General features: G+C 34.4%; 1 protein-coding gene across 3 annotated transcripts in view; it reads left to right on the top strand.

Moving 5' to 3' along the window:
- Positions 1-13,580, top strand: part of LOC140434840 (protein no-on-transient A-like) — a 335,075-nt gene that overhangs the window by 29,592 nt on the left and 291,903 nt on the right. For all 3 annotated transcript variants that reach the window (XM_072523410.1, XM_072523411.1, XM_072523408.1), the window contains exons 5-6: positions 1,731-1,900; positions 6,339-6,581. In XM_072523410.1, coding sequence (XP_072379511.1) covers positions 1,731-1,900; positions 6,339-6,581 — 413 coding nt within the window. The remainder of the gene's footprint in view (positions 1-1,730; positions 1,901-6,338; positions 6,582-13,580) is intronic.

The raw sequence follows: 13,580 nt of genomic DNA, 5'->3' as shown, positions 1-13,580 counted from the left end.
TTGTTTGCTTTAGTACAAAAGTTGGACCCTTAGTCAGTGACCTTACCACCGAATGTTTTCGGTTTCACTTTGTCGCTTTATAGCGCGACATGGTACTTGTAGAAAATTTTTTTAGATCACGTTACCAATTTTAAAGGTGCAAAAAAATAACTACAACAGTTTTTTGAAATCAATTCAAACGAGATTTAAACTAAGCTCAGTCAGGAAAGCATTGATTGGCGGTTTATTTCGCCTAATTCTCTGCACTTTGGCGGAATTTGGGAAGCCGGTCTTAGGTCGGTTAAGCATCATTTGCGCCGTAGCATCGGTAAAAATATTTTATCCTTTGAGAAGTTCTCAACCCCATTGACATTAACATATTTATTATATCAAATAGAGTCTTGTTCAAATTCCCGACCAATTTCTCGTCTATTTGATGATCCTAAGGATCCTAGTCCCCTGATGCCCGCGCACTTTTTGATAGGAGAATCACTTTGCTCTATACCAGCCACAATTGTCTTGATGTCAGCAAAGACCCTCTCAACAAATATCAGCTGATTCAACGAAGACTTCAATTATTTTGGAAGAGATGGTTATCCGAATACATTTCAAAACTACAATCCCGAAACAAATGGAAGAAATCAGAGCTCCAAGTATTGAGTTCAGGTACACTTGTACTAATCAAGGAGGATAAGCTTTCTCCTCTTAAATGATCTTTAGGTCATGTGCAAACGACCTTTCCCGGACGTGATGGTGTCATCCGTAGTGCAATGGTGAAAACTGCAGCTGGAATAATTCATTGTCCAGTACTTAATTATGTATAATACCTTGTTATTAAAGGCATATCAGCCTTCAAGAGAAGCGGCTATGTTAAATATTAGAAAATTTTAGAAATGAGACCTGGTAACGCACAATATTTTTAATCTTCCCACTTAAAAGACGAGGGATAACAGAGTACCAGTGAAAAAACAGACGTTTACAAACCTTTAGCCGGATAAGACGTATAATTTTAAGTTAGTCATTTTTATTGTTTTTAAAGAAAATAAAGCTTAAAGTTCTTTTGTGAATATAATTGCTAAATTAATAGGTCTTAAGTGTCACATAACCAGCTAGTAAAGAAAAAAAAAATACAATTTTTTCAAATAAGTGTATCTTAAAAACCAAAAATCTATTTTTAAAATTTACACACAGAAAAGTTTAGCATTCAATAAGTTGAAAAAAAATTTTCAGCTAAAAATATTTAAAATTATCGGTTTTTTATTTTAAAATTTTCTTAGCTCGCGACTTAACGAAGGAATTGTAAAAAAAATGAAATTTAAAGTTTTGAAATAAGTATGTGTCTCAAATATTTTAGCATTCTGCCGATTCTTATCGGAATTTTTTCGTATAAAACAAGAACAAGTCGATTGATTGAAAATCCCTTCATTCAGTCATGAAACAGTACTTATAAAGATAAACTGTGCAAAGTTTAAGCAAAATCAGTAGATTCTTTCTCGAGAAATCGTGCCTACCGTTTAAAGTGTTTTAAACGGATCGCGCGGTATTCAAATCTCGATAACTCTGGTAATATTGCTCGAATTTATTTCAAATTTGGTGTGAATATTCTTGAAGTACCTATTACACTTTCATATGCAATAAAAAAAATAAAAATAGATTTTTGAAAATACAAAACCTATGTAAACCCCTAATAAATATAATGCTATAAAATATAATATATAATATAAAAATAAAATAAATAAATATCTTATTAGGACCAAGATTTGCAGCCAAAGGAAGCGTCGAAGAGGGATTTGGTATACGTTGGAAAGAGCTGTATAGTATACATAATCAAAAGGAATATTCTTTAAAAAAGGAGTTAAAATTGGAAATGGAAAAACTTCAAGCTCAAATAGAGTATGCAAAGTACGAATACGAAACTGAAGTAAGTTCTAGAATATTGTCTTTCTTTACTCTTTATGCTATATAAGGTTTACTTTTAACGTCACGTATTCTTCTTTAAGTTCCGTTTTCTATCGAAGGTTGGAAATCATCATGGCTATGCAGACCTTGTTGACTGCCGTTCTAAATAGTTTTGCACTACTGCATTCAAACCATGGAATCTTGGACCTTGAATGCGACATCAATGAAAAAACTGGAATCATTCGAGCTGTGGGTGTATAGAAGAATTCTGAAAATATCGTGGACAGAACACGTCACAAACAAAGAGGTTCTGAGAAGGATGCATAAAGAAATAGAAATTTTAAATATAATTAAAACAAGAAAATTGGAATATCTCGGACATATTACACGTGGAGAGAAATACACCTTGCTCCAACTGATTATGCAGGGAAAGATCCAAGGAAAGAGAAGCATAGGGAGGCGTAGAATGTCATGGCTGCGCAACCTGAGAGAGTGCTACGGATGTATATCAAATGAACTTTTCAGAGCAGCCGTCTCAAAAGTCCGAATAGCTATGATGATTGCCGACCTCCGCCGCGGAGATGGCACCTGAAGAAGAAGATTCAAACCAGTCCCTCAAGTTCTTAAGCCACGATATTCTTCGTCTTCCCACATTTCGCTTTCCTCGAATTTTGCCTTGCATAATAAGCTGCAATAATGAGTATTTTTGCCCTCTCATCACATGGCCCAAGTAATCAAGTTTTCTTCTTTTGATAGTCAATATTACTTCAGCTTCATTTACTATCCTTCTAGTAGCTTCTGCGTTAGACATTCTTTGAATCCATGATATTCGTAGGATTCTTCTGTAACACCAAAATTAAAAGGTGGCCAGCTTATTCAGATGCACTTGTTTTAATGTCCATTCTTCCAAGCCATAAAGAAGAGTAGTAAATACGTTATACCGAAGCATCCTTAGGCGTAGTCCTAACCTTATATCCCGACAACAAAGAAACTTTTTAAGTTTAACGAATGATGCACGTGCTATTTCAATACCTGTCTTAATTTCTTTGGTTTGGTCTATGTTCCTAAATATTTGTAGGTATCCACATTCTCAATTATAGTATCTTCAACAATCAATCGGATGTTTGTATCTGCTGATTTAGTCATGATCATGCATTTAGTTTGTTTCAAATTCATCCATGTTATCCGTCATTATTACTGTATCGTCTACAAAGCGCAAGTTATTCAAAACTTCTCCATTGATAGATATGCCTTCTATTGAACCTGAGAGCGCTTCTTTAAATACCTCTTCACTGTAGACATTGAAGAATAGTGGTGAGTCTTGTATTGAAGAGTCTTTTGTCCATATTTTCAGTATCTAACACGTTTCAACTTTATTTTAGTTGTTATTTCGAATATACTTATAAACACATTTTTTAGTGATGGCAATAGCCTTTTTAACTGTCTGTCTCTTAATTTAAAGTCTGACATCATCGTTTGTTATTCTTACCCAAATATTTGTTTCTATGATAATCAATTTTGACAACTGTATCTTAGGTATTTGGGTAGCGGGTGGATATCCCTCTGCGATCCTGGCAGATTCAGGGGATAGATCTACTTTAGGAATAGAAAACCTGGCCAAGCAAGTTCATGGATTTCCAAAATTACCATCGGGAACACTCTGGAGAACAAGATATATGCGTTGGAAGGGTAGGACTATTGTTAAAAAAAAAAAACAAAGAAAATATCAAAGTTATCAAAGGAATATCTAGTCGAGGCGGATACTTGCCTTTGAACTAAACAGTGGATACAAACTGAATGTAGTAGTAACTTACACACCCACAACAGATCATTCCGATGAAGAAGTTGATATTTTTTATGAAGAAATCAAAGTTGCATTACTTGAAATAAAAAAACATTTCTCCACTGTGTGGAGATTTCAGTGCGAAGGTAGTGGTAAATTTGGAGAAATAGTGCTTGGTGAATTCTGACCTGGAAGCAGAAACCAATGAGGGGAAACCCTGATAAACTTCCTTTTGGAGAACAGTTTATATCTAATGTATAGCTTCTTTCACAAAAAACCGAATAGAAGATGGACTTAAATAACGGCAAAACTAAAAATGAAATAAACTTTATTATCGCCGAAAAACAATCAATTATCAACGACGTCACAGTATTGAACCAAGTACCTATTGGTAACAAGAAAAAAAAACCACGAATGATAAAAATGTCAACAAGAAAAAAATGGCAAGATCCAGAAAAGTCACAAATGTTCAAAAAAAATTAATTGAAGTACTGAAAAATACAGTGATAACAGACATTAACAAGTGAAACAAGACAATAAGAGAAACACTAATAAAGGCAAAAGGAGAACACTATCAAAGCAGGACAAAGAACATTAAGCGGAGGAACAACGGAAAGAGTTGAATCGTAATAACCTAACACCTCAAGAAATAAGTTCTATATAAGGCGAGTGGTTAACGTGGGTGCAGAAGACATACCAGAGAGTACCAAGGACGAAATAAAACATGTACCCAAAAAGATGAAAAATAGGAAAGTACCCGGATAAGGTGGTATAGTAGTGGAGGTTACTATAGTTGGAGGAGAAGTTGTCCTTGAAAAAATTCAAGGTCTATTCAACTTACGTCTATATGCCAGCTTAATTTCAAGCCATTGTGACAATTGCAAGCATTAGCGGAGGAACAACGGAGAGAGTTGAATCGTAATAACCTAACACCTCAAGAAATAAGTTCTATATAAGGGGAGTGGTTACCGAGGGTTCAGAAGACATACCAGAGAGTACCAAGCACGAAATAAAACATGTGCTCAAAAAGATGAAAAATAGGAAAGTACCCGGATAAGGTGGTATAGTAGTGGAGGTTATTATAGTTGGAGGAGAAGTTCTCCTTGAAAAAATTCAAAATCTATCCAACTGACGTCTATATGCCAGCTTAATTCCAAGCCATTGTGACAATATTTCAATGGTATTAAATTATTAAAAGAGAATCTACGGATATCGAAAACTATAGATATATAAGCCTCCTCTCCCATTTGTATAAACTGTTTGCCAAAATAGTCACTTAGATAGTAGATTAGAAATACACTGAACCTCTATCAACCAGTAGAATTGGTTTCGGTATCAATGATCATCTTATACCATTAAAAACCTTAATAGAGAAAACCGTAGAAACCTAGGACTAGTTTTTGTTGATTTCTAAAAGGATTTTGATAGAAATAGAAGAAATAATCTAGGCTCTAACCCAATGTCGTGTGGATTATATATTTTCCCGATTAATTTATAACATCTATAAAAAATCCACAGGAAGTTTGTTACTTCATGAAATAACTAACGAGTTCCTATTGGAGAGAAGTGTTAGACAAGGAGATACGATGTCACTCAAGCCCTTCACAGCAGTTCTGTAGTGTGCTTTATATTTATTTATATTTACCCTCCAACAAAAACTTTCATCTCTTGTCCGATCAATCAAGAACAACATTCCAAATGAACAGCACGGAGTTTATGAAATTCCTTGTGCAGACTGCCCCCGATCCTATATAGGCCAAATTAATCGTATAATCCAAAATAGAATTTATGAACATTCCATTTCTGTTCGCAATTCAGATTCAACTTCAGTTCTAGGTCAACACCCTCTTCATACAGGTAAGAGAATTGATTTTGAAAACTCCAGAAACATAGCCCCCATCCGCCTCTATAAAATAAGAATTATCCGAGAAGCCATAGAAATTGAAAAAAGCCAAATTGTTTCAATAAAAAAGATGACGGCATATGGTTACCTTAGACTTGGAGACCTCTCATAAAGAAACTACCGTCCGCTCCACCCGTTAATCAAAATCCTACTACCAGAAATGTTCGCCCCAACCTCCGCGCCAATCCCCGCGCCAATCCCTACGCTGGCCCCCACGCTAACCTCCACCCCAAGCCACGTCACCATCGACGGTATACATGACCCGTCCTCTATTCCCAGCACCAGTAATGCATTGATTAGTGATCAGTGTAGTAGTGTCTGGGGGCTCGGGAGACTAAAACCTCGAAAGCCTTGAACTGAAGAAGACATCGAAGAGGATGTCGAAAGCTCGTCACAGTGATAATCGACTCAGTTCAACCCGGAAGACTGTTGAGTTTATTATTATTTTCTGTAATAGTATTAATCTTAGCTCTAGGTTTAATTGTACTAATCGCGGAAACCTTTCGGAACATTTCACACACACACACACACGCACATATATATATATATATATATATATATATATATATATATATATATATATATATATATATATGTATATATATATATATATATATATGTATATATATATATATATATATATATATATATATATATATATATATATATATATATATATAAATAATTTTGGTTGCGATTTCTATTTACATATATTTCTATTTATGTATAATTGCTGGAACTTTTTTAAATATGTATTTAAATATAAATTTACAGGAATTAAGAAATAAGCTACGCATCAGAGAAATGAACAAAGAAAAACAAAAAAGAGAATGGGAGATGAAACAACGTCAATTCGAGGAAGAACGTCAACGTACTGAAGAAAACATGAAACGAAGCCAAGAAGGAATAGATGCTCGAGTGTATCGAGAGCAAGAAGACATGAGAAGAATGCAAGATGAGAGTAAATTATATTTGCAGGCCCATAATCTTGATTCGATTCTGGAAATGCAGGAGAAAGTAAGTGATTTTTATTAATTATTACGTGAATTAATCTTCAAAACATTAACATCAATTAATATTTTTTTTACCAACCGATACTGTTAGTTGTTTCGACTGTTTCACCAAGATATATTTTTAAATCCGTTCAGTTCGTTATAAAGCTCTCTTAAACTCAGTATTAGAAGTAGTATTTTTGAGAACCATACCTCCATCTTTACTGGAAAAAGGTGTAAATAGCTGCAAGATCAAAATTTTGGGCTGTAGCCAGAAAATTTTGCACAGTGTTGATAGTAATAACAAAATCACTGTGAATACCCTTAAAATAATTAATTCTTAACCGAAATAGGAAATTTAAACAATTAAACACTGGAACCGATAAAAACTTGTACAAAACAAGATTTGTAAAAATTTTTAAAATATAGTTATGATCCAAGGCTACAAAATATCACTGAATAATTTTAAAATCTAACAATGAGTATAAATTATAGAGTGAAATTTAAAAAATATATTTTTTTTAATCACAGTTAAGGAATTACATAGGTCTTGTATTTTCAAAAAATCGATTTATTTTTTTATTCCATTTGAAAGTATAGTACTTCAAGAGCATTTACACCAAATTTGAAGTAAATTCGAGAAATATTACCGGAGTTATAGAAATTTGAATACCACCGCGTGATCGGTCGTGCGTTTTTCTCGAAACTTTGTTTTTTCGTGCGGTAGGCACGATTTCCCGAGAACGCAATAGACCGATTTTGCTAAAATTTTGCACAGTTCATCTTTATAGTATTGTTTCGGGATTGAATGAGGAAATTGAAAAAAAAATATATGTTTAAAATTTTGAAAAAAGTTTGAATGAAGTTTCGTATCATATTTTTTAGCATTTTTCCGATTCTCATCGTTTTCAAAATATTTTTTCGTATAAAACAAGAGTTGGCCTTCGTTTCTCGAAACAATACTAAAAAGATGAACTGTGCAAAGTTTTAGCAAAATAGGTCAATTCGTTCTCGACAAATCGTGCATACCGCATGGAAAAACAAAGTTTCGAGAAAATCGCGTTTAAAGTTTTTAGACCGCGCGGTATTCAAATTCCTATAACTCCGATAATAATGCTCGAATTTACTACAAATTTGGTGTGAATACTCTTGAAGTACTATACTTTCATGTGGAATAAAAAAATATATCGATTTTTTGAAAATACAAGACCCTTAATACAAATAATAATAACGACATAAGAAATATGGAAATACGTGCTTGGCGGAGAAACGCCATGGATAGAGACAATCGAAGAGAAATTTTTGAGGAGGCTAGGACTCACGCAGGGTTGTAAAGCCAGAATAATGATGATAATACAAATAATTAATTAATTTAAGAAGTATTTTGACTTTTCTTCTTTAGGTACCGTACGCTATGCACATGTAGCGTGTAGGTGTTCAAGCTGCTTGTCGAATGTACAGAGATCCTTCTTCCGCTCTTTTTATTATCGGACTGATGTCAGATATACCGCAACAGTATCTTATGTCTCTGAATTATTAATGCTGTTTTCATCCCGGTCCTATTTGGCCTTTAACTTTACCCATCAATATGCAATTTAGGAGATTATATTTGTTATTTCGTCGAATATAATAAGTTTAAAACCGTTCGCTGCTTAACGATATCTAATAATTCTCTTTGGACTTCTCTAGCCTTCTTAGGACCTCATTATTTGTTACGTGGTCCACTTATGGAATTCTAAGCAATCTTCTGAGATACCAAATTGCGAAATCCTTCACACGATTCATAGATCTCATTTAAGTGACCAGGTCTCACTTCCGTACATCAGGATGGACGTTAGGACGGAGTTAACAAAGAAAATCAAATTGCCGAAATTACCAGAAGAATAAGATTAGCGTGGGCAGGATTTGGAAAACTAAGTTGGATCGTAAATAGCACTAAAATAGAACAATATTTGAAAACCAGAATTTACGATCAGTGTATCCTCCCTATACTCACGTATGGTTCACAGACGTAAACACTCACCAAGCCAAGTCTAATATGGATAAAATAGTAAAGGCACAAAGAGCGTTGGAAAGATCAATGCTCGGGGTGAGACTTATAGACAAAAAAAAAACAAACAAATCGATTAGAAGCAAAACCAAAGTAAAAGACGCAGGAGAACATGATGCCAAATTAAAATTGAGCTTTGCTGACACAATGCCCGACTGAAGGATAAAAGATGGAACAACGAAATACAACAATGGAGACCATAGTTAGGAAATAGAAGAAAAGGAAGACCACAAATGAGATGGGCTGATGATATTAAGAAAATGGAAGCAAGTGGCGCAAAATAGAACACACTGGATTGATTTGGGGGAGGCCTATGTCCAAAGTTGGATTACTTAAGGCTGAAGAAGAAAGACCCGGATTCAAAGAGTTAAAGGAACTTCACGGCAAAGGAGATATTTATCAAATTTAACGAAGGCCTTTCTAGCCATTGTTACTCTTATCTTCACTACCAGGTCATAATCCCACTTGCTGTTTAATGTAGCTCTAAGGTATTTAAATATTTTAAACTGTAATAGCTTTATTATTTATATTCAACTGAGCTTCGTCTGACTGAGTTATCATCAGTATATCTTAGGTTATTAATACGAAGACCATTAATTTTGATGCACTTTTAGTTCTGTTGTGCAAGCTGAAATATCTTTTCAATATAAATGTTGAACAGTAATGGGGAGGGAATACAAACCTGTTTACGATTTTTCTTATCTTTATTTCTTCTGCGTAAAGGTCGTTGGCGATTCTTAGTTCCGCATTTTGATCCCAATATAGCTGTTAAATCATTCTCATGTCTTTTTCATCGGGCCCAATTTCGTTCAACGTCGGTGTCAATGTTTAAAATTGGATTTTTGGTTTATTTCTTTGTATTCATTGTTGAGAAGCTTAATTATTATACGAGTCCTAACAACTTAATGTTCGGACAAACGAAAATTTATTAAAAACGTTCATCTTCACGATCTTTCTTATTGAACCAAAGAACCAGATCAATAATACATTAAACTCTATCATTAATAACAAAATATTGAAATGGCTCGGTCTCTAAAACTTTGAATTGTAGAGTTGGCGGCAAAATAAACAAAAATTTTGCATAACATCGTGACAACTAAATGTTCGGACAATTCAAGAAATTACTATTTTAATATGGGGTAACACCGTCACGCGCGTTCACAATCGCGGCAATCTTGTCTGGCATTGTTCGTACTAAGGATTTACACAATTCAGGGTCGAAACTATCTTATAATTCACACAATTTACTCTTCAAATCGGCAACGGTTCTCTGCGGATCATTAAGCAATTTCTGTTTCGTCTTATGCCACAATGTCTCAATAACATTAATGTTTGGACTGTTCGAAAGCCATGACAGGACTTTAATGTTATTGTCTCAAATCCATTTTTTTATTTTTTTTAGCTGGATGGCATTTAGCATCGTCCTGCTGGAATATAAAATTCAAGTCTTGGTAGAGATCGTGAGCACTTGTTACAAAACTATTTTTTTAAATTTCTTGATGCTGAGGTAATTATACCTTCTACCACCTCATATCTTCCTAGACCCGCTGATGACATGCAGTCTCAAATCATAATTCCTTTGGGAAACTTCACAGTTCTTTTGAGGCAATCTTTATGGAATGCTTTATTTTAACTTTCATTTTCGAAAGTCTCCAACACAAACATTAAATTTCAATTCGTCACTGAATATTATTCTGAACCAGTCATTAACGGTCTATGAAAACTTTAAGCAAAAGCTTCAATTGGGCAAGATCAAAGATTTCATGTACCGTTGATAACTGGTCCAGAGTCATATTCAGTGACGAATCGAAATTTGATGTTTGCGTGGGAGACTTTTAAAAACGGATTATCAGAAGTAAAAACGAAGCATTACATGAAGATTGCCTCAAAAGAACTGTGAAGCTTCCCAAAGGGACTATGATTTGGGGGTGCATGTCATCAGCTGGTCTGGGAAGATATGAGGTGGTGGAAAGCACAATTAACCCAGCAATTAAAGTATCAAGAAATTTTGAAAAATAGTCCTGTAAGAAGTGCTCACAATCTCTACACGGACTTGAATTTTATATTCCAGCAGGAGGGTGGTGAATGCCATATAGCTAAAACATCTAAATGGTTTGGAGACAATAACATTAAAGTGCTCTCATGGCCTTCGAAGAGTCCAGTCTTTAATTTCATTAAAACATTGTGGCATAAGATGAAACAGAAATTGCGTAATGATCCCCAGAAAACCGACGCCGATTTGAAGTAAATCCTTAGTAAAAATAATGCCAGACAGAATTGCCGCGGTTGTAAAGGCTCGTGGCTATGTAACCGCACGTTAAAGTAGTAATTTTTCTAATTTTCCGAACACTTAGTTGTCACGATGTTATGCAGCATTTGCGTTTACTTTGCCGCCAACGCTGCAATTCAAAGTTTATAGAGACCAAACCATTTTAATAGTTAATTAATAATGATAGAGTTTAATGTATTGTTGATCTTGTTCTTTTGTGTAATAAGCAAAGTTATGAAGATGAACGTTTTCAATACATTTCCGTTTGTCCAAACATTTAGTTGTTAGGGCTCGTATAATTAAGCTTCTATATAAGCTTTTGTATATTATTATATAAAAAATGAATATGCTCCTGTTTTAAAGTTATTGAAATTTAATTTAAATATACAATAAAATAAAAAGAAAAAACTTACATAAAATATTACATTAAATCGAAACATTACCATCTCCAGTGTGATATTGGTTGCATACTCTTAGAGTACACAAATAAGTAATTTATTAGAATTTATTCTACTGATATATCTTTTATCTACACAGTGGAAACTAGAGTAAAATAAACATTTAATTTTTGATGGATAGATTAGCAAATTTTGCCCCATATTCCAGAGGCAAGTAGGTAGTCACACTAGGCTATCCAGTTGCCCAATACAGGCATAAAAGTTAATGCAAATCTTGAAAAAATGCTCAAATAGTTAAATCGTCTTATAATTTCAACCAATAACGGCTGAAGTTTCACATTAAAGCATTGTAAGGTAATTTTTCTAAAACATATCTTCTTCTTCTTTGTGTGCCGTGCTTGTATTCAAGCGTTGGCTATCGTCATATTGGCAAGCTGATAAAATGATTCTCGGTCGGCAGCTAGATGAAACAGTTCCGCGACCGTTCGACCTGTCCATTGTCTAATGTTACGCAGCCAGGACAGTTGTTTTCTTCCGACCCAACGTTTTCCTTCGATTTTGCCCTGAATGATTAACCGGAGTAAGCGATATTTAGGTCCTCTCATTATATGACCGAAGTATTGGACCTTTCTCATTTTGATGATGTTGATCAATGCTTGCTCTTTGTGCACGGTCTCTAGCACGCGTTCGTTAGATATGTGTGCTGTTCACGGGATTCTGAGCATGCTACGGTAACACCATAACTCAAACGCTTCTAATTTGTTAAGATTTTTTATTTTTGTTGTCCAGGTTTCACATCCATAGAACAAAGTGGACCAGACGTAGCACTTCAATACTCTTAGACGTGTGGTCAACGACAGACATCTACTGCATAATACAAAACGCCAGTTAATAAAGTTTTTTCGTGCGAGTTCTATTCTGGTCGAAATTTCCTCGTCACTTTCAACCCTGCAGTCAATCCAGACAATCCCAGATATCTAAAGTGTTTCACCCTTTCCAGGATTTTGTTATCTAATCTTAGTACTGAGTCTTCGATATTAATTTTTCCGACCACCATCCATTTTTTTTTGCGTTGATTGTTAAGCCCTTTTCAGTGTATTCGTTGTTTACAGCATTCAACAGGGTTTGAAGATCTTCTAGACTCTCTGCCATTATTGCGGTGTCATCGGCGTATCTGATGTTGTTAATAATTTCAACACCGATCTTAACACCTTCGCGGCGATTATTTAACGCTATTTCAAAAACTGGTTCAGTGTAGGCATTAAACAACGTCGGTGACATAACACATCCCTGTCTGACACCACGCTTAATAGAAACTTTAGCTGAAACCTCTTGGTCCACCTTAACACAAGCGGTCTGATTGTAGTAAAGATTTTTAAGCAATCTAATGTCATACGTGTCCAGACCAACTGAGTCTAAGCATTGAAATAATAATGTATGTGGTACTCTATCAAAGGCTTTTTCGAAATCTATAAAACATACGTAAATATTTTTCCTAAACTCGATGCTCTTTTGTAAGAGTATTCGCATGCAAAAAAGAGCTTCTCGAGTACCCATACCGTTTCGGAAAAAACTGCTCATCAGCAGTTATCTCCTCACAAAGTTTATATATGCGACAATGCAATATTTTCATAAAAATTTTGAGCGTGTGACTCATTAAACTGATAAGTCGATAGTCGCTACACTGTCTGGCATTCTTTTTCTTGGGAATAGTTATAAATATCGATTCTAACCAGTTGTCTGGTAATTTGCCGCTGCTGTATATCTTATTAAAGAAGGATGTGATAATCGCAACACTCTCATTATCTAATAGTTTTAACAATTCTGCAGGTATTTCGTGAGGACCAGAAGCCTTTCTTCGTTTCGCTTGGTCGATAGCATTCTGAACTTGTGAGATTAGAATCGGTGGGCCTGTATCTCGGTTAGATGTTATTTCTTGGTAGATTCTTTGGTCATCGTTAAATAATTCTATTATGTAATTTCTAAAACATATATAAATCTCTATTTGCAAATAAAGTTACATTATGCAATAGGTACTTCATCATCTTATCTAATTTTTAATTCGTTAAAATAAAATCCAACTAAATGTATCGATAGAAAATTAATGTTTAAATATTATTCAAATTTTGTTTGAATTATCGTATTTATCTGCAAATGATTTGTAAACCGGCTTACTGTATTAAACTTACTCATCTCTCCATGCGCTGCCGTCAATTTCACGGGAGTTTCCACTGATATGGGTACCAAAAATAGGCATATATTTATATTTGAATAAATAAGTATTATTGGCTGTGAATTAATTATTAT

This window comes from Diabrotica undecimpunctata, chromosome 2 (genome assembly GCF_040954645.1).
Source record: "Diabrotica undecimpunctata isolate CICGRU chromosome 2, icDiaUnde3, whole genome shotgun sequence".
NCBI classification, from domain to species: domain Eukaryota; kingdom Metazoa; phylum Arthropoda; class Insecta; order Coleoptera; family Chrysomelidae; genus Diabrotica; species Diabrotica undecimpunctata.
This window is presented reverse-complemented; position numbering and strand designations above follow the sequence as displayed.